The following is a 21,623-nucleotide window of genomic DNA, read 5'->3' as shown; positions in this document are numbered from 1 at the left end:
GGCACGGCCTTGCTCTCCTCATGAAAAAAAAACTCTAAACGAAGAGCATCTTTTCCAAGAAACAGTTCATATTCTCATACGGCCATGAAAAATGTTTAATGACTTAACATACATGTGCTTTTCCTATATCATTAATTTGGAAATACTACAAACGCTGTCATTTCAGACCAGAAAAACTACTGTGATTTGCAAGATCTGACATTGCCTAGAACAGTATTAAACAACGTATCCAATGTCCTGGCTTTAAATGAAACAATACAACGCAAGTCTGCAGTCTGCATTCTGCCAAAGTTAAGAAATACACAAAAAAAAGTGTGTGAACAACTCCTATTGAATGATCTTTAGTAACTTGATAGCCTGCCGTAGGGAGCTTACACTTTCAAATAAAATTAAAAAAAGGGGGAGAAAGAAGGGAGTGGCCCAAATATGCGCAATCCATAAAGAACAAATACAGTAAAGGCCCAAATTGCTCAGTCCGAGATACCTAAGAAGAGCGGAATGGTAAGGCTGTAACTTATACTTTACGTGTCAGTTGACATTATCCACTAACTTATCTAATAGCTAAAGTCTTCAGTACGGCTGTTATAGGGGGCACTCGTAGCTTGAGTCTGTGTGTTGGAAAACATAAAAAAGAGCTTGTTTTGTTGACATTGGTCCAGGTATACAACAGTCCTCAGTATTAACCATCTTCTTTTGGAGGAGTGTACCAGCCTACGGAGAACAGAGACACGTGTTAGGTACTGACACTGGGAGGTTAGGATGATCTTACCAGCCCATTCTGGATTTGTGGGAGACGGAAGCCTCGACTGGCTCCCTTCCTTCCCTCCCAAAGGAGGCCAGCTCCGTGAGACCCAGCACCCTAGGCCTTAGTCATCTCCAGCCAGACAGAGAGCATGTGGCATATTCCACGGTCAGACACGGCATTTGTGTGGGAAAACTCAGTATTTTCATGGGTCCTCTCTTTGGTGGTGGTGTATTTGTTTTTTGTTTTGTAATAGCAGCTGTCTTTAGTTGGACAAGTTGGGCATGAACAGAAGAAGCTGTTGAAGGAGAAACATTGCCATAACAAAAACAGATGGAATACTGGTAAAAACAAACAAGCAAAACAAAACATGTCTTCCAGCCATTTAATGTCTAGGCATACAAACATGACTGCACTGGGTTATTTATATACACATCTTATCTTGCACATGGAAGAGTTAGGTGTGCACAAGCATTTGCACAGTTTATCCCACTTTTGCAAGTCTTGCTGCAGGAATGGGCTTAGAAATGTCAGCTGAGTTAACTCTGCCTCCTGCTAGGATTTGGCATGTTTAGCAGTTGAATCATATCACAAGTGTGCATAGCTCTTCCTGGCCACCTTCAGATCTCCAATCTTAATTCTCCCAGCCACTACGGTAACAATTCCTCATAGTGTTTGTATGGTGGGTACCAGGCCTATTTATGTTGTCGCAGAGAACTGGTAGCAGCTAGAAGTTAGCAGATTTACTGCTGCTGCAAAGCTGTCTTTGTTGTGAATGCTTTGTGAACAGCTCCTGTTGCAGCAAGCACTGTAGTCAACCCTAGCACGTGGCTAAAAATTAACAGCCATGCTGGCTTTTGTGGCAAACTAAAAAAGCAAAAGACTCTGTTAATGGCAAGATCAATAAATCACAAAAATGGAAAGCAGTTAAAAATAATCATCTCCTTTTCTACAATACCAGAGGCATTACGTTCATTTTAGAGGTGGGAAAACTAAGGTGCTCACTACACTCATACTGAAACATGCTCTTGTGTTCATGGCAACATGAATTCACAAAGAACACTGTGTCCACCTTGAGTCAAAGATGGTGACTGAGATGGGAACTGGCACTAAATCTCTCATCACAAGACCAGGTACCAACTCTGTTGACTGCTTTTATACAAGGTAAGTCACTTACACCTTTCTAAAGCCTCAGGTCATTTGTTGCCTTCTCATCCTGCCACAGTGAATGCAATTATACCTTGAGTCCTTTAATACTTGTTTTAAGCATCTGAGAGACCAATAACTGGCTTTAAATGGGGAGAGGGGAGCCCCTCTCTCGTATCAGTTGCAGACAGTGCACTTCCCTTGGACTTTCTGTATTTTTTAAGAGACAGACAGACTTGACAGTTAGTCAAGTTACCTGAACAAGAAAGACAACAACACTTGAAGATTAGTAACAGAAACACCACTTCCAGTCTTTCCAAGCCAACGTTAAGACATTCCAGCACTTCAAGTTTTATCACTGCCAAATATCAAACCCCAGGATACCGTACAGACGAGAACGAAAATACAAGATACACTTACCATTTTTCTCGTGTATTTGTACTAGTGACTTATAGGACTGCTGTGCTCTTGCTAGATTATATTGATTCTGAAAGGAGAAAAAAAAAAAACAAACAGCATGAGAGAACCTGCATCTAAAAATGCAAGACCTCAAAGAGTGTAGAAAGAAACTCTATGGTGGACTTCCAAATCAAAACAATGTATGATGTTCCTGGCTTTCAAGTACAAGATTTTCAGAACAAATACCCTTAATTCCTCATTTTGCCTCAATCATGAAGACACGGACTGGCATAGCCCTGCTGCTGGACAGGCCCCTCTATCAGAGGGCTCAGAACCACGTGCTAGCTGCCCCAAGCAGCAGCACTTCAGGCACACCCTTCCTTCCCCCCAGATTCTGCCTTATTCATCTAACCAGTTACCAGGCTAGACAGAACTGTGATCATAAAAAGCTTCTGTGAATTCCTTCTGAATCTTCCTCATTTCTAATTCTGAGTCCTCCTTCTCCCCCATCACGTCTCCCTACTTACACACCCTGCCCATCCAACAGTTTTGTCCTCTTCAAACCTTCATCTTGCCTTAAACTCAGCATTAACAACCAATAAAATACTCACACATGCACCAGATGTTGAGGTAAATGAAAATGCACGTATAATCATTAATTCTGTCACTAAGCATCTTCTGTGCAAGTCAGTGAAGAAACAGAAGCAGCCTACCAATAATTTGTGTAATTGATGGACATGGTACGTTTACCTTATTGGCTCCAAACTGTACTCTGGCTTTTCCTTTGACTAAAGTGGCATTGATCTGCATGATGACTGATTCTATTGAATAGGCACTGCTCCAGCCCTGGAGGAGAAAGAAAACATTTCTATGTAATACATACTTCTTGGGCTCATCTCCCAAACCTGTTTTGGAATGTGTGTTTTGTTGTGGTATCTTGTTCTTATTATGTTTTTCTTGTGTGTGCAGTGTTGTTGTTTTTTTTTGTTTGTTTGTTTGTTTGTTTTTTAACTGCACTCCAGTAAGCCACCTTTTAGTTTTTAACTACCCATTTTCTATTACCAACTGTGATTGCCCAGATAGAAATGGCAAGTGATACATAGTATTAGTACCAAGAACTTGTAGGAAAAATTAATAGGCTGAATCACACATTTCCAGAGTACAGCAAGACAGAAACAAGAACAGGTATGTTACAGCACTTACACACTGTCAGCAACTTCACAACAGAAATTAGACTTTTTGTTGAAAGCACAGAAGACCACTATCTAACAATGCCACTAAGTGAGCTAAGCTGATTTTACTCTCAAAATTGCAGTTTCTCTCTGGCATTATTTTACCTTCCAGGGTTCACAGAAGCTTCTGCCAGAGCCTGCAACTAGTTACTCTCTCATTTACACTTCAGAGAGAAAACTGATCACTGTGTCTACACAAGAATCTTCTACATTCCTCCCTTCTCCAAAACTGACTTTGTGCAGTAGCAGAGCATTCTGGAAAAGGAAAGAACACGTCTTGCTTCTCAGAACTCACTCTTTACACTTGCCTCCTCCAAGAAATTCTGAGAGCTCAAAACTGATGTGCTCTCACTTCTGGCTCCTTTCTCCGACCTCCTGTAACCTACTCAAGGTGGAAATGAAGATCTTGCACAAAAGGAGCAAGACTAGTATTGTGGGACTGAAGTTTCTTCCACCATGTTCCCTTTGGAGCACAGATATTTATTTATTTTTACACACAGGGACTCAAACTCAGGGGAAATGCCTATTTTTATTTCCAAGAATGCTTACTTCATCTGGATAAAAGCTACTACCATCAAGTGCCTTTTTACTGAAAAAAAATGCACCTTTACTCATTGTACTTCAGCAATGAGAGGAAGAGTCTGCATTCACCTGTTTAGTAAGAAGTTCCATGCATAACGCACCTCCACCTAGGACATACCTAGAAATAAATGTGAAAACAAAATTATATTTGACATCAACAGTTAGTAAAATATGCAACAGTTCAAAGTACTTCAAGCTCTTTCAGGCTAGTTAATGTTTTTGTTCACACAAGCTGGAACGCCTTTTGGCCAGTAATATGTTGTAACTAGCTAGCCGTATCATACTGCTGTAGAGGAGATTAATTGGCACCGTAAGACAAAAGAAACTGCTTTCCTTTGCTACATACGCTTAGTTGAAATCAGTGATGCAGCTGGTATGTACAAATGCTTACACAACTGTCCCCAGACCATGGAAAGGAATGCTGCTTTTTGCTGCAACACCACAGCTATGCTGACGCAGTTACCGGCCATCACAAAAGCTGGACTGAGAACAGAGAATTTGCCACTCCAAAAGTGTAGCCTCCCCTGTGATCAGTGCATTTAAACAATGACGATCTATACATCTTTCATAGGGAAATGAAAAGACAGGCAGCATTTTAAACTAGACTCAGCACCAGCTGTCAGACTGCATTTTCAAACACAGAGCCCTAACTTCCTGACAGCAGAAGATGCACAAAAGCCTTGGAAGGTGAATTTCATCTTCTCTCCATTGATATATATAAGCCTCTGTGCTCCACGCAATGTTTCAAACAAGTTTTAGGTAACTTCTGATAGTTTTCAGAGCACAGTGTTGATTAGATTTAATGCTTTTTGATTAGCATCTGAGGAACTTTTAGACAAAAAAGTTATAGCAGTGTTACCAGAAGAGAAAAAAAAACACAACAACAACACACAGTTAATACTGTGCAGCAAGTTTGAAGCAACAGGATCCTTCAGCAAGAACTCTAAACACATTTCTATTTGGAACAACAGAAGTAACAGTGATGTTAACAGCCCACAAAGAAACCAGTTCTTAAACATTATGGCAGACAGCGCCTTTCCAAACTGGATACAAATTAAGCAATCCTATTCAAACTAAGGAATTGTACCCAGCTGGAAAGAGCATCCAGCTGTTTGTCTGCTACCATTTCTAACCCTTGAGAAGCACATCTCTGTATCACACTTTGAGCCTTTCACCAAACTCAAGGACTAGAGCAGCTCATTGCTGGATATTTAGGGAAAATATCTTCAGGTCTCCTTGGTAATCTCAAAAAGTTCCCTGCAACATTTTTACCACAGAGTAAGATTTCCGTAAAGCGACTCCAACCTACCCTCCTGTGAGCACAGGAGATACCACTCGCACAAAGGGAGGATCAAAAGGGAAATTATCCTGAAAAGCAAGAAGAAGAAAACAAGTTATGAACTATATTGTGACACTGTTTTCCTAATCAGGAGATACTTCAGGAGCCTTATTTGGCAAATAAGATTTAAAACATTAACATTTTTCAGTTCTGTAATAACCACTTTTCCACAGAACTGGTTCAAAAGCAATTTTTGGGAAGCTTTAGTTCCACATTTACAGTTGAACTTTAAAAAAATAAATAAAAAACATTGTACCTCCATCTTTACCCATTTTAAATACGTCTTAATGTATTTTAAGTCATCTTCTACATTTTGCTACAATCCCCCCCCCCCTCAGCATTTCTTCCCATAGACACATACCTTAAAAGAGAAGTTGAGTAAGATGTATTCTACACCTTCTTTTTCTTTTAAGACCTGAAGATCACTATGCAGTGGGCTGTCAGGATCAACCCTATAAAAGAAGCAGGGGGAGATCCTGGATGAAGTCAGTATTTTCACTACCTGTAAGTAACAACCACTCTCTGTAAGAGCTCCTCTATATATGCGTAGATTACAACTTGTAATTTGAAGTTAATTGTAGAAAATACTTGCTCCCCTTACAAAGTAAACACTGACACAAGATCACCCTGGAAGCTTACTGCAATGCACTACATTCCCACCACTATCCAATGTTATCTGAACATTGGTAACTAAGAAAAAAAGCTGTTAGTTCTAGAGCAGTAACTTTAATTATCTTAAACTCACTGGAAATGTACGGACCAAGAGAAAAAACATTTAAGGAAAAGGCTATAGCGATCTAGTTTTCAGTAGACTTAGTGAATCCTCCATGAAGTACGTGATCAGAGGCCTGGATCAGATGTTAAATGTAACCTGCATCCGCAGAAGTACTGAAGCTGGCACTTTCTGCTCTCAGCAGAATTTCAACAATTGTTTGTTAACAAACGCTGGTGGCAAGCACCCTGAACATTAATTCAGACACTACAGGGTTACTCCAACCCAGGCACTGACACCCCAACAATTTTAAGAGACTAGTCAAAAACGCCTGTAACAAGCCAAAAGATTAGTTAAAGGGACCACGGGAGTCCCATCCTCTACTATAGGTGAAGCTTACAAACCATTGCAGAGTTACTTGAGCAGTTTAGTTTGTCCTCATCCCACAGCTGAAAAGCTGTATCAGAAAAAAAAAAAATCTCTCCATGCTTAGAAACCTACCACTTCCAGTCATAGCCAGCAGCAGGCCAGTTAAGAATTACTTGTTCCAGTGACAAGAATGTTATGTAGGCTAAAGGGCTCTTTTCTCTCTGATATTTACCCCTCAACTAGACCGTAGGTAGATCATTTGTTTACAGACACTTTTTGCTGGGATGAAGAAATGTAATTCTTCATATTGTTATAGGGTTAGGTTTATATACAATGCCTTGGGTTGGAAAGGATCTTAAGGATCACCTAGTTTCAGCCCCCTGCAATAAGCAGGGACACCCCTCACCAGACCAGGTGAGAACCCTATGTGCCTGCTCAACTGCAGAAATAACAAACTGAATCAGTTCTGTTCCTTCGTATGTCTTATAAGAAACTACAACTTGCATTTTCTTAAAAAAAAAAAAAAAAAAAAAAAAAAAGTTCCAGACAGAACTTAACCACTTGAAGTTTCATATTTTAGAGTAATTTTAGGAGAATTGGACAGTAATAAGTGTTATGGTGATACACACAGAGCTGACTGTGCAAAGTGTTTTTGTGTTCTTTTTTTGGTAGTTGTTTTTTCTTACCAGCTCAATTATCAGCTTCCATCTCTGAATGCATTTTGGTATAGCAGAACTGCAGCTGCACGCTATTCTTTAAGTCTTTGGCTAGAGATTCTCATTCATCAAAACTAGAATTTCCAAAGCAGTATTAAAATGGATTCTTCAGAACATGAAAAAAGTTCAAGAACTTACTTTAGAAGCTTAACATGCCATTCATACAAGCTGTCATTTACCAGTTCCACTGAATATATCCCTGTGGAAACATTAGATAGGATTAGCTATGCACTAACATTTTAGAAAGGCAACGTTTAGCATAAACTACTCCTTGCTTTTAAGTGCAAATACTATCAGTAGATGTAAGCAATGGGTGAGATACTGAGGCACATCCTTTCTCCAACAGCAGAAGCACTTCTGAGCAACTACAAGGGAAAAAAGTTCTGTCACTTACGTATTAAAAAAATGACGTGTATCAGAACGCTTTTCTGGCTTCTAGACCCTCTTCCCCCAGCCCAGTTCCCCTTCCAATTTTACATAGCTGGAACTACAGCTTGCTTAGTACTTGGTATAAATGTTGCACCCAGCAAATGACCAGCCCACTTCTGAAACACTTAACACACAGACCAAGCCCAGTTTCTCTCCACTACTGGCAGACCACGACAGGACACGAACAGTGTATGGAGTGAGAGCCCGAGGACAGAACTGCATTGGATGAAACACTTCCAACAGATGACCAGACAAGCCTGGAAACTTCAAAGATGCATCAACAGAACAGCTGCCCAACTGTTACCCACAATTTGTGTGCTAGTCCTTCAACTCTACCAGTTACCAGGAGCCCTGTGTTTCACTAGCTGCTTCTCTGATGGAACTTCTGCTGGTCCTACAGAGCTGCATTGTGCTTAAACCTGAAGTTGTAAAACAGTTCTTCAGAGATGCATGCCGTTCAGGACTGACAAGAATGCAGCCTTAACACACAAGTAAGATACTTAATCAACCTTCCAAGCACCCAAATGTTGACCTGAGCAGTATTTATACGTCCTCCTGAACAGCAGCAAGGGGTTGCTCACTGTTTTGATATGGAAGCTTTTTAACAGCACTGTCCATAGCTGATTTCAGTTGTTCTTGCTATTTTGTTTTTAAATAGTCAAGAGATGTTATTTGGAACCATCTCAGATGTTTTTTTCTTAATTGAGGAAAAAAATACAGGAAGAAGAGTTACTCTCAAGAAGTATTTCTGCTAACCATTTACATACTGGTTCCTGATAGCTCCTCGAAGTGGGGAAGGCAATCAGTGTGGGTTCTCCTCTTAACACAAGGGAAGTGGGTTCTGGTGGTGATAGTGGTGGTTTGTTTTATTCCTCTAAGAGGCTATCCACAGAGGAGATAATCATATATATATAATATTTTTTTTTGAAAAAAAAAAAAAAAAAAAAAAAAGGAACACAACAGAACCACAAAGCAAGCCACAGATTAGGAGATAAAAAGGTAGTATGGAAAACAACCCCTTGGGAACAGACACCATTTCTTGCTTACAGCAACCTTACTGTAACTAAAAATAAACCACATACAGTATTTGGGTAAAAGTAATGATATGAACAACAGAGCCACTAAAGACACAAATAGATATTATTTCACTTAAATATAAACAAATTATTCTTCATCCCTCCCCATTCTCCCAAAATAAGTTAAGATCTTTAAGAATTTTTTATATGAAGTAACCAAATTTCCCATTTTGTATTTGGAAACAACAGATAATTCTTACTTTGGAGAACTTGCAATTCCCGTTATCCAAAAGATTAATAAGTTCTGTTTAACTTACAGCAGAATCAAACTTACAGCAGAATCATTTAATTTGCTGGAATATTTTTTGCTTGCATTAGCTTATGTGAGGTTTATGAGAGAAGGGTTCTTGGTTTTTAAGGGTAGTTCAACTACATTTTACAGGTAGGTCAGCAACTCTCCCGTTGCCAGCAAGCCTCTAGCTGTATTTTGCTTTTGCTTGAGCTCCAACAGCACGATTTAAATCACTGAAGAAACTTTGGTTTTAAAATGGATACTATCTATCTTGAACACACACCCTTAGCTGAAGATCACAAAATCACGTAGGTTGGAAGAGGCCTCCAAGATCACCTAGTCCAATCTCTGACCTAGCACTAACAAGTCCTCCACTAAACCGTATCCCTAAGCTCTACATCTAAACGTCTTTTAAAGACCTCCAGGGATGGTGACTCAAACACTTCCCCGGGAAGCCCATTCCAATGCCTAACAACTCTTTTGGTAAAGAAGTTCTTCCTAATATCCAACCTAAAACTCCACTGGTGCAATTTTAGCCCATTCCTCTCCCACCCCCCAAAAAAAGAAGCACTGACATAACCCCTGAGAATCGGCAAGAGCTGTTTATTGCCGGGACATCTTGCAGGCAAACCTGCGGGATGTCTGTGGTGTTTGGTGGCTCCAAGCTAACGCTTGTGATGGAGCCTGAGCAACGAGTAGGGGGCTCGCCGGGCACTCCTGTGATGTTGCTGGTGCTCTCGGATGGCAGAGCACAAAGACGTGCCGCAGTAGCCCCAGGTCTCTTCTGGCCAAGGTGGACCCACTTCCATCCCTTCTTCCACATCTGGTGGATCCAGCTGCATGGGCTCTGTGGTGTTGGGCAGAAGGCTAAGCCAGTCCTTGCCTGGGACTGCCCAGACAGGATGCCTTCCGTCCGGAATGTTCTCAGGCCCCCGATGGAGCAGCCCACGCGTGGCCAAAGGCAGCTGTGTTGGGAGCGGCCTGGAAGATGCCCTCACGTGGACAAGGAGGAGGTTGGGGGGGTGAGGGCCCCTTTTCTGGGGCTGGCTCCCCTGGGCCATTTGGCTTGCCAGAGAGAAAGAAGGTTGCCCCTCGGTCATGGGGACTGCCCTGCACCTCCCATCCTGTGTCCTGGGTTTATTTTTAACACTGTTTTTTAGACTATTTCATTCTATTCTTATGCTACTTTTTAGAATAGTTTAACAGAGCAGAAGATTTTAAAGAACTACTACTAAATGTATTGCTTACTTTAGAAGTCCCAGTGCTGTCCTACTGTCAATGACAGAATGGTTTGGGCTGGAAGGGACCTTAAAGATCATCTAATTCCACGTCATGGGCAGGGACACCTCCCACCAGCCCAGGCTGCCCCAAGCCTCATCCAGACTGGCCTTGGGCACTGCCAGGGGATAGATAGGGCAGCCACAGCTTCTCTGGGCAGCCTGAGCCAGGGCCTCATCATTGTCATTATGAAGAATTTCTTCCTACTATCTAACCTAAATCTACCCTTTTTTAGTTTAAAATCATTACTCCTTGTCTTATCACCACATTCCCTGACAATCCTGAAAGTACGTAACCTCAGAGAGGCTAAATAAAATGATCCCTATGCAACCTTTAATTTTCTGGTTTATATTATAAAAAATGAAACCAGCCTTAAATTACCTTGCAACAGTTACCACAACCTTAACGTATCACAGTGATTCCCTTTGTGTGCTCATAGCAAGAACTTCAAACTACAGGAAAAATAACCCGGGAAGAAAGCACTCAGATCAAAACCCCGGGGGTGAGGGGGAGAATTCGTTATCTATCATGCCCCTGCTCACATGGTGACAGCTGTCTGACAGCAAAACACAGAACCAGGCTATAAAAACAGGAGTTGTTTGCAAAGGAGAGGAACTGATACTTAATTCACTGAAGCCCTAAGACTAAATGAACCAGAAGGAATGAATCCAGGTGTCTCATAACAAGTAACAACGTTTACTGACAATTTAATAAGCAGATCAGTAGGATAGTGAAATTTTAGAGATTTCCAGTTTAACGAGGGAAACTACTCTGATCAAACATTTATTTATACAGGGAGATTTGAAGAAATGGAGTTACAGAAGTCCAGGTAAACAAGACAGCTCCTTGACTAGGATAGACTGAGATTACAAAATAGTCTTACTTTGTTCTGTGAGACTGCTAGGAAGTGGCACGGGATTATATTGTGTTACAGGAAAGAGTATGTCATTTAGCTCCTTAAAAATGCATAATTTTTGCCATAGAGGGCACTAATACTTCTTCCCATAAAGAACATCAAATTCCTATAGCTTAGAATAAAAAAAACGAAACAGAATAAAATAGTTCAGGAAGCGATTCAAAACACCACTCAAAGTGTTTGGAGGACCCCCCACTGGCATTTTATCAAGAAAGCTATGGTAGTTCCTTGGACTTGGGAATTCTTTCACTTGACTTCTTTAACACTTTTCAGGACTCCACACAGGGTGTCCAATTGCAGTCTGTTTAGATATTCCTGAGTCATAAGCTAATAATAAGTTACCATAATCATCTTTCAGTATCTCATCTTGCTCAACTGTAAAGAAAGCTGTTCTTCTCCTCATCATTTTTAGAGTGTGCTTTCTAACATGAGTGGTTTAGTCTTCTGTAACTACTTAAGACTTGCAATTGATCTGAAGCCCAGAAATGGCATTATTTAAGCAACATGAATCCTCACCTCGAAACACCTGTTACAGAGGCTCCTGGCTGTCCCTTTGGCAGTATCTGTGTCATTATGCACTGTACAGTTTTTCATCAAACAGATTTTTACCCTCAATCCTTGTTCTGTCCATATAAGCAAACCATGATCACATACAGGCAGTAAAGCATCCCCCAAGACTTACTGCAGAACTATTTCTAGCCTCTTCCTTAACCCTACTCATCCATTCTCTATCACACAGATGATGATTAGGATATACTGGCAAGGACTCAGTTGAGATAAAACTTGAGAGTATGAGGCTACATTAGATCAACAGTAAATTATAATCAAATTTATACTTCAAACATTTTATCACTGTCCACAGTATTTAAAGCACATAAAACTACCCGAAAGGTAAACATACCAAATAAAAACAGAAGCCTATTGCTTCTTTAACTGTCTTTCTACACAGAAATTAAAATCCCATAGCCACCGAACAAGAGTTAAACCCACTAGAAACAAACTAGGGGAGTAATTCAGACAAGTACAAGATAGAGGATTAAAGTTTAGACTGACTTTCTAATCCGGCACTCCTCCTGTTCACATCCTGGCCTGCGCCAGCAGGTTCTCATTCCTGGCTGCAGTGATGGAGTTGGCTATTGGGCTGACCTACAGGAATACAACTTGCCTGAAATGTATGTAACTTCTACTTCTTGCACAATTATTCTCATATAATTCAACATGCTGTTTCCTTTGCTGGGCTAGTTTAGACATAGCCCTTATATGGAGCAGCCAAAAGAACAGCCAACCACCTACCTACAGAAAGCTAGTCAATGCTTGTTAACCAAACAAATTTAAAAGACAAACTTCTTTTCTCTTGTCATTTGTATCCTTATTCTGAGGAATACATGGAGCTCAGGATCAGATGAGCATCACAACAAAATAATGCAACTAACAGGAGGGTAATCAAGGTTAAATCTTGCGTAATAGCAAAACCTTCTGCTGTTAAACACAAATTCCTCCACAGCAAGCATATTCTTTGTTAGAGTGCCACCCACCAGGACATGCTCACAGCTTTTGCCCTGTACCTGGAGAGATAAATTTCAGGCAGTTCTGAAAACTCAAGAACTCCCACAGTAGTCATCAAGAGCTGTACTTTGCAGTCATCCACCCCAAGAGCATTCCCATAGTTATATCAATCCTGTTAATTCTGGTATGAAGGTTTACATAACAAAAAGGAAGAACGTTTCAGAAGATATGTATCCTGACTTCCTTTCTCTTCATAAATACACTGTTATATATAGTTAGCTTATATATAACTTATCTATGCATTTTCACATCTATAAATATATACACGTATACACACAAGTACAAAACACAGGATTACAGGAAGTATTTCCACGAGAATTCTTTTAAAATGCATTTTAAGAAGGGAAATCTGAAGCATGTTACCTGTTTTGTAACTCTGTGATCTATATATATCCCTGAGTTCTTTCATAAGTCGATCTGAAGCCTGAACTGACCCAGAGACTGCACCCTGAAACAAACAAGAAAGACTCCAAATAAGCAAAAAGTAATACTGATAAACAGCTTTATTTTCATTACAAAGTTATGCTATCTTGAGTGTATTAAGAATATTTTAATTTCTGTATTAGCATTAGATTTTCAAGAAGTTACATATTCTAGTGAGCAAAGAAACACGATGCTCTCTCAATAGCAGCTCTGTAATATATATATCACTACATGGTATAGGTGATACCATACAAACTTTTAAGCAAGCTACAATGACAAGTATATTTTTCCATAAAGGAATTCAATCTCTTTGGCATTTTGACTTTGAGCACTAAAGGAAAAAAAAAGCTAAGATTATTGCTAAGTATAAGCTTCTGCACATAAGGTTTTACTGTTTTCTCAGAAGTGTGTTTTTATGTGGCTAGGGAACAAGACACAGGAGCTGTGTACCCACTACAAAACACCAGCTTCTGGAAGAGGCAAGACCAACCTATATATTCAGAAAATGCCAAACAAAACCAACACTTACTTGCAATAGAGAGAAAAGCAATCAACACCTATATAGAGCAAGACTAGGTAAGCAAGCTTTAAGTACCTAATATTTTGTCACGATTTGTCACAGTTCTTGCAGTTTACACAACGAGAGCGGAAATCTCTTCTGTTCTTTTAGAGCTCAGTACTGGATTGCTCAGTATCTCAGACTTGCTTAGAACTAAACATACGATTTCTGACCCTGGTATTTCAACCTGAGTAACAATGTGCCAAAGGCAAAAACCACCTTCAAGTGACAGGCATACAAAATATGACATGCTCTAAAAAAACACCAGTAATTCGCCAATTAACGAACACACCAGTTATCAAGTAACTGATGTCTACTAATACGGCCAATTGCTGGATTGCATACATTCTGCACAGGTAACCAATACTGACAGTTCTGTGACCAGAGTATTAACCATCTTGTCTCAGCTCTACAAGCTTTGAAGGGAGGTCACTACTCTTTCGTCTTATACACTGTGTTTATTTAGAATAAACACAATGGTCAAAAGTACAGAGGTTACTCTCTGCAACTCCATTTCAAAGCTAGAGGGAAAATTTTTTAAACTAAACCTTAGATGTTACCTAATGACTCTCCTTATATATTCCACTTGGAATACCAATTAACATTTTAGACTTCTGGATGATGCCAGGACAAAAACTTAGCATTACAAGACTTAAAACATGGAAGATGCATGAGGATTCCAGATAAGGTAAAGGAGCTATCAACCCTGACCCTTGAAAACTTAAAAATCATTTGTTTTTCTTAGCTTTCACCAGAAGTAGGTTTTTCAAAAGAAGATTATTTCCTGAGATTCATGCAGTTCTCTGCTGCTGCTTGGATCTCAGTCACTTCCACTGAAATGCAAGCTAATACATATGGCTCATCAGCATAGTTTCACGTAAAAAAAAAATATATAAAAAAAAATAGAATAAAGTTAAGTTCAGCCTCTCAACATGAAGTCCTGAGTGATTAGTTTAAGTCTATTTTTCTGCTCCAAAAATCCAGAGAGATTGGTTCCCTCAGTTTCCTTTCAGATGCTATAAACATTCACAGACTGATATTTGGACAGAAGTGTCAGAGAGGTATTCTTCCACCAGGGAGGAATCTGAAACAGACAGGACCACTGCCTTATACCAGAAATGCCATCCCTGTTTGCCTGGAATCAAAAGTATACTATATATCCCACAACTGTAGGATCAAATTATTTCTTAATAAGGATTAAAGACCAATAATTGTTACATGATACGATAGCCAGTTACTTGAAACTAAAGCCTCCACGTGCTCCTTTGTCTTCTCTATTCAGCAGCAGCATCTAATATGCTTAGCTTCACACTATAACCTGCAGACTACTCTTTTAGGCTATTCATTTTCATGTTACACTGGATGTTACACAGATAGCTGAAATTTCACTCATTTTCTTAATGGATAGATACAAAGAATGAGCTTTGTAATTGAATATGCAAATAATAACCAACTCCTTTCAACTGATTAAATAAAGCCCACGTAAAGACAGGGCTCAAGAGAAGTCATTTCTCCGTTTACTGAAGCACCTGCCTGAATGCCTAAGCAAGCCTCAGACTTCGTCTGGAAGAGTTTCTCCACCCAGGAGTTTCCTGTTGGGCTGCCCACACCTTATAGAGCAATATAAAAGTTAGACTTGACCCTCTGATGAATCCATACACTGCAGATCAGTAATATGTGATCAAGTAAGAGTCTAGGAAGCTTAACCAAAAAAAAAATTAGCATAGGAGCTTAATTTACCTGCTCTGAACTATTCTGGGAGGACACTAAAGACTGAGCCTAGGGAGATGAACTGTTATACCCGATGGCAGCATTAACGCTAAATGCCGCTGCTGTGAAACAAAGCCCTCATTACAGTGACAATTTTGATGGATTTTTTTTTTTTTATAACTGATATTAAACTGCTGTTTAGAAGAGAACTATTTGCATCACACCATTGCAAGTTACAGTAAAGCAGTAAATTAAGCTTCAGCCGTAATGTTACTAAAATGAAAAACATTACCTTTCAATAACTCCCTATGTGCAAGTTACAAAGACTGAATTCAGATAGAAGTAAGTATCCTTCTGGAAAAGTGACTTCACTTTTCAAAGGAGAGGAAACTCCCATTTATCCAATCATGAGAGCAAGATTTACAGCTGCCTTAGAAATAACTGGTCAGTCACAGGATGTGGCAGGTATCTGTTCATGTGGATTTGGTGCCAAGAGACAAGAGCAGAAAAGCACGGCCATTTGATCTGTAAGCTGAAAGTTTCAAAGAACTACTGGATAAGCTCCCGAGTGACTTTTTTTTCCTGTAAAGTAAAAGAACAGGCTCAGAAAGTCTCGCACCATCATCCTGTCCTGTGCAAGCACACTGTTTATGAGGTGGTTCTACAGAACAACAGGTAAGTAACTGAAGAAATCCTTGCTAAAGGGTGTAAACATTTACATGGACAACATTCCATTTGCTGAGGGTTGCATGAGATAGATACATCTGGTGCAGGAATTCCCTGAGCCAAAAACTGTTGGACATGAAAAATACCCATTAGATGCACCACTACAAGCTTGCCCTGTTCTCGAACTCTCCCCCTAAGGGAACGTGCTTCTGCCACCACTGGAAATAGGAATCTTTCATTTGAGCCAGTATAAGCATTACTTTTTTCAGAAGTGCTTCTTATCTTCACAAGTGCTTTAGGGGGAACATATACATTTGAGTAAAACTAGGGCTTCAGAACAGAGCATTCACAAGTCAGTAGTGCTCACCTAACCATGCAGAAATCACTGCCCATGCCACTGCTTCAGCTGTCTGCTGCATTTAGCCTCTAATGATGCATTCTGCAGCCTCAGTTCTTTTGCTTTGCACATTCCTTTTTGTCCTTCCCTCCTCTCAAAACACAACCACAGTCTGTTGCTTGAGTTATCCAAGGCACGAGGTGCAATTCACTGCAGTGTTAAACCCAAATACCAGACTGCCTGTTTTCTGTCTGACCAGAGATACATTGCACACCTCAGAACAACACAGTAAAATGTCTCACAATACATTTCAGACAATTCAGCTGTGTTTATCAAGTAACTTTTGGTATTGCAAACAAAAACCAAGCAAATAAAAAAGGAAATTCCCACAAAACAATGAATGCAAAAGTGCTTTGGAAGACAAGTTCCCTCTAGCATTACTTGACGGTCTCGGTATTTGTGCAAACTACATTAATTCCTGGAAGTTAAAGCAGGTTCATATTTCAAGGATTAAGCTGAAAATAGAAGTGACACCTTAGGATTCATAAAGCCCAAAGATTAAAGCACAGGCATTTGAGACTTGTAAAGGAAAGCGCATAAACTCCTCAGAAGGAAATCTAAAAGGTTAACAGCATTATCTAAATAAGAAAAACATTCGTCTCTAAATGACTAAGTGGGGAGAGAACTCTGAAAAGCAAGCAGCAGCAAGTCATCAAATATTTAATGATTCCAGTTCAAAGACCTTTTTTAATTCCCAGTAAGCAAGTGATTCTTTAGAGGTATTAACATGTCAAGAGGAGGGTTAAATTTTGCTCCATGTTACATACTGTACTTCAAGTCAAATTAAAGGTTATTTCTTGATACTGGCAAGAATAACATTAGGGATACCGCCAAGGAAAAGAACATGTTTACAAAATTAGCAGATACATATTCTTCTGAACTTATATAAAAGACACAAACCCTTTTAAAAAAAAAAAAAAGAAAAAGAAAAAAGTATCATGTCTTTAACCTATTAGGAGGGTGCAAAATTGGGACTGTGTGCACTCGTCTCCTATGGAAATCCTTAATATGATCGCTAACCTTCAGCCTTCTCTTCAGCCAAGGTGAGAAGACAACCCATGGACTTAGGCCAAAGAAGGTGTAAAGAAATTGAAGTCTTCTGGTTGCATTTGGCATTAGTCAAAGCCCTACATCAGGCTTCACATTCCCTCTTGCAACAAAAGCATGTAAGTGGCATGGGTTTTATTTTACTTCCCTCTGCTGACAGACTAAAGTATACTAAAAGAGCTGTAGTGTGCGTGAAAAACAGACTCTGCTTAGGTAGTACACCTCAGTCCCTGAAACACATGCTGTCCTTTAAGAAAACCCACTGAAAGGCTGTAGAGATTTACACTTCACTTTACCTTAGGATGCCGAGCAAACTGCTGCTATCTTAGAGACTGTATTCTGTTACAAGCTCCCCGTTTTGGCAGCAGCAAAGTGCATTTAAGTGCTACTAGGTTAGTTCTTTCCTGGGTCAGTGGTACAACTACCGTTTTCAGCTCTCAAGTGTTAAGGGTAAAACCTCACAAGTCCATTGAGAAATTATTTAACCAGAGCAGCTATTTCTGGTGACCCACAAAATTACCACAGTTCCTCAGCAGCAGCTGAATACCCTGTTCCCTGTACTCAGCTGACCTTGTTTATGCACCAGCATCAACGAGAGTGCCTTGGCATGAGAAAAAGCTATTATGTAAGTTGAATCTGCTGTTGTCAAACAAACAAACAAAAAAAAAAAAAACAAACAGCAGTGTTCATCTCAGCTTCGCTAGATGTGGAGGGAAAAAAACAAAGGAAAGGTAAGATCTGCCAAATAGGAAAGAAGAAATAGCAAAAGAAAATCTGCAGTTTTAAGGGGCTTTCTACGCCAAAGAAAAACAGTGACACTGCAAAAACCTTCAGTTCTACTGCAATTTAGATGACAGAAAGTAAACCATGCCTTTCAGGCTGCAAGAGGTTTCATTTAATGATTAAGAAGCCTTTACCATTAGGTCCAAGCTATAAATGCAGAAATATATGCAACCTCAGTAGGCAGTCTCAAACCCTAAAGAGACATCTAAGTCTAAACAAAAACATGAAGTGTCCATTCTGCTTATGGTTAGTCAAGCCTTAGAACAGTCTTATACAGCAAAAAGTTTGGAGTCTTACATCCACCTGCTTTTAAATACCGAAATGCTGATGAGGTATAGGCTTTTTTTTTTCCAAAGAGATGACCATTATTGTACACATCTAATCAAACTTGATAAATATTGAATTCATACACAAATCAAAGAGCAGTCTCCTCTAGTGAGCCTATTTTAGCAGAACACAAATGTTTTTTTTTTTTTTTTTTTTTTTTTTTTTTTTACAAGTTTGCATTCAAGTCCTATTAGATCAGCAGAAGAGCTCTGAGACACATTTCTGATTTATTTCCTTTGCAAAGCAGGTGGCTACAAACTGAATCTCTTCTCCACGTTTAAGTGTCAGTAAGAGATGAATGAGTCTTTTCTATACTACATGAAGTTATTTATGTAAGTAATTCATGACAAAAAAAAGTCAAGTTTCTGCTAACTAAATGAGATCTAGTTGTTATAACCATGTAGGGAAAATGCTATCAGGAGCTCATCCAGCGTTAAAAGTGAACTGACTTATCTGCCACTAAACACTTACAACATATACAGATTTTACTAAAATCGAAAGAGGTTTACAACAGCAGCTCCTTTCAGTCTAATTTTAAGAACAGTTTAACTGTTTAAGAAAAGATTTACTAGAAAAATCATCCAATTTAAAAAGCAGAACTAACAAAACTGGTTCCTCGGGCAAAAATCCTGTTGTTCCCTACTTACCAATCCTAAATTTTATTCCTTCCCTAAATACATTCAGGTTGCTACCCCACACCTAGCTACTACTACTCACATCCTCAACTATTAGCTTGAGGAGAAAGCACTTTTTGTGTCTGGACAAGATCTACATGTCTGCTTACGTGCCAAACAGCATTAAAAAAGGTATTTAAGAGCTCAAATAGTGGGGAGACTAATTTTATAAGCACCCACTTTCTGAAGGTGACATGAAAATTTTAGAACCCCTACTTTTGGTCTTGGAACTCTAGCAGAAGTCTTGAGTTTTGTGCCTTATACATTTTAAGCCTCTGTGAGACTGAAGTTTTAATTTCTTTGGAAGACAGCCTACATAACATTAAGATTGTACAACAATATTCTTTCCTGCATGCATCTTTGAGAAGCAGAACCTTTTCTGGAACTTTGCATTAGTGAGAAGACATTTCTAAGCTTCTGGAAACAAACAGAAACCATGCAACTCAGTATTTACAGTCGTACTGTAATACTGGAAACCCATGTCCTCAGGATACTGCTGTATAGAAATGCCTTTTTTCTACAACTGCCTGCTGACAGAATCACTCAGAAAATTGTAATGATGAAGGTGCAGCAGGATGAAGGCCCCTTGCTTTATATCTGGCAGAAAAGCTTCAGTAATTTCCAAGCGGAAGCTGGAAGTTACTGAAAAAAAAAACAAACTCATAGAACTGGTTTAAGCACAAATTCCTGGGTTTACAAAATCTATTAAGTCACTTTTCACTTAAAGTGCACTTTATGAAAATAACAGATACCTGTATGTAAGAGCTGAGCAACAGAAGTCATGCTTACAACCTAGATGCTTTCTGCTTACTCTGCAAGCAGTTCATAACATGGCCATCAAGCACAAGAATCAGCTGCGTGTGAAATAACAAGTGTGAAATATGGATTTGTATGTAAGACATACATGAAAAGCTACGGGATACTTTATCCAACAGGCCCATGCCACCCTAATCCATTTTGACAGAAGAACTTAGACTAGCATTCTCCCAGACTGAATGAAAGCAGAGTGCTTTGAAGCAGTTTTTGTGTCTCTGTGGAAGTTGACTGATAATTAACTTCATAAACTAAATACGAAGATTAAGAGCTATACAGGTCTCATTTTGTCCTATACATTTTTGGAAGTCAGCTATAGGTTGATTTTATCTTTAGGCGTGTAGCAATAGGTTCTATTTGCTGAAAATAATTTCTTTTTTAAATCCGAAGTACTGTAAAGAAAAAATAAAATCTTGTTAACTCACATTTAAGTGATCTTGCCTTTGATTTTTTCTGATTTTTTCTAAGATTGCAAGGTTTTCTTTTTCAATGCCTTCATCCTCAGATTTCTTCCCATCAACTGGTTCCTCCTCCTTCATATCGTAGTGATCTAGATCTTCAATGTCCTGTAGGATAGAGGAAGATTCACTGTAAACAACTTCATGCTCTTTGCTCAAAAACTCTGTAAGAGCATTTACAAATACAGTCAGCATAATGCACGGCATTAAGTATTAGTGATGGCTGCATGCCATTTCTGTTTTGCTCAGACTTTACTCATTGAACCAACAGTATTCAATGAAAGCATAGGGAGCCCTCAATACAAATGAGAGGCAACTTCACAACCTGTTTCTGGTCACAGAAACAAGCACTAACTTAACTCCTGTGAGAAGCGAAGACTGTAGTAAATTAGCCTGTTAAAACAGGTAGACAGAAAACAGGAAGTTAAGGCATTTTGAACAGGGATCAAGAATCTGAAAGTACACAAACCTAGGGCAGGTCTAAGATTTTTCTAAAAGCAGACTTTTTTCCTGTTAGAAGCCTCACTACTTTACACTTCCGGCAAACAGTGATTAACATACCTGGCAGGGCTACAGTAACCCTCCAAGAAAGTTAAATATTACAAAGCAGCATGTGTTTTATTCAAGGTGAACATTCTGACCAGGGATTAGATGCAGCCGTTTTGGAATTGCGATACAAGACAAAATGATATGGTCAAGTACGCTGAGCACATGAGCCAATGTTTCAGTTCTGAGTTCTATACTAAGAACTAAAAAGTCTTCCACTCTGTATTCTGAAACAGAGGTTATCCTATTGCCAAGAAACACTAAAAAATTAAGACAACAGCACTGGAATTGCCATATAGGCAATCTGGGGAACGGAGGAGACAGATGTAAATAACTTAAGATGAAAAAGGAAGCACTGCAGCAGCCACGCCAGCGATCTACGAGTACGAAACTATCAGCTATACTCCAATGTGCAGAATGCTCCACCTCAGCTGAGGCTACTCTTAAGCACCATCTGTTTGCACGGCAGGAAAGCCCGGCCATCAA

The 21,623-nt window shown here is 39.5% G+C and overlaps 1 protein-coding gene across 1 annotated transcript in view; it reads right to left on the bottom strand.

Annotated features, from left to right (window-relative positions):
* Nucleotides 1-69: 69 nt before the first annotated feature.
* Nucleotides 70-21,623, bottom strand: part of UBE2Q2 (ubiquitin conjugating enzyme E2 Q2) — a 41,725-nt gene continuing 20,171 nt past the window's right edge. Inside the window, exons 5-13 of the mRNA XM_032194711.1 lie at nucleotides 20,559-20,699; nucleotides 13,098-13,182; nucleotides 7,376-7,436; nucleotides 5,802-5,892; nucleotides 5,411-5,469; nucleotides 4,171-4,219; nucleotides 3,038-3,133; nucleotides 2,309-2,375; nucleotides 70-711 (exon numbers count right to left, since the gene is read on the bottom strand). Coding sequence (XP_032050602.1) covers nucleotides 680-711; nucleotides 2,309-2,375; nucleotides 3,038-3,133; nucleotides 4,171-4,219; nucleotides 5,411-5,469; nucleotides 5,802-5,892; nucleotides 7,376-7,436; nucleotides 13,098-13,182; nucleotides 20,559-20,699 — 681 coding nt within the window. The 3' untranslated portion in view covers nucleotides 70-679. The remainder of the gene's footprint in view (nucleotides 712-2,308; nucleotides 2,376-3,037; nucleotides 3,134-4,170; nucleotides 4,220-5,410; nucleotides 5,470-5,801; nucleotides 5,893-7,375; nucleotides 7,437-13,097; nucleotides 13,183-20,558; nucleotides 20,700-21,623) is intronic.

This window comes from Aythya fuligula, chromosome 11 (genome assembly GCF_009819795.1).
Source record: "Aythya fuligula isolate bAytFul2 chromosome 11, bAytFul2.pri, whole genome shotgun sequence".
In the NCBI taxonomy this organism is placed as follows: Eukaryota; Metazoa; Chordata; class Aves; order Anseriformes; family Anatidae; genus Aythya; species Aythya fuligula.
Note: the sequence above shows the minus strand (reverse complement) of the source record. Positions and strands in the feature narration are given on the sequence as shown.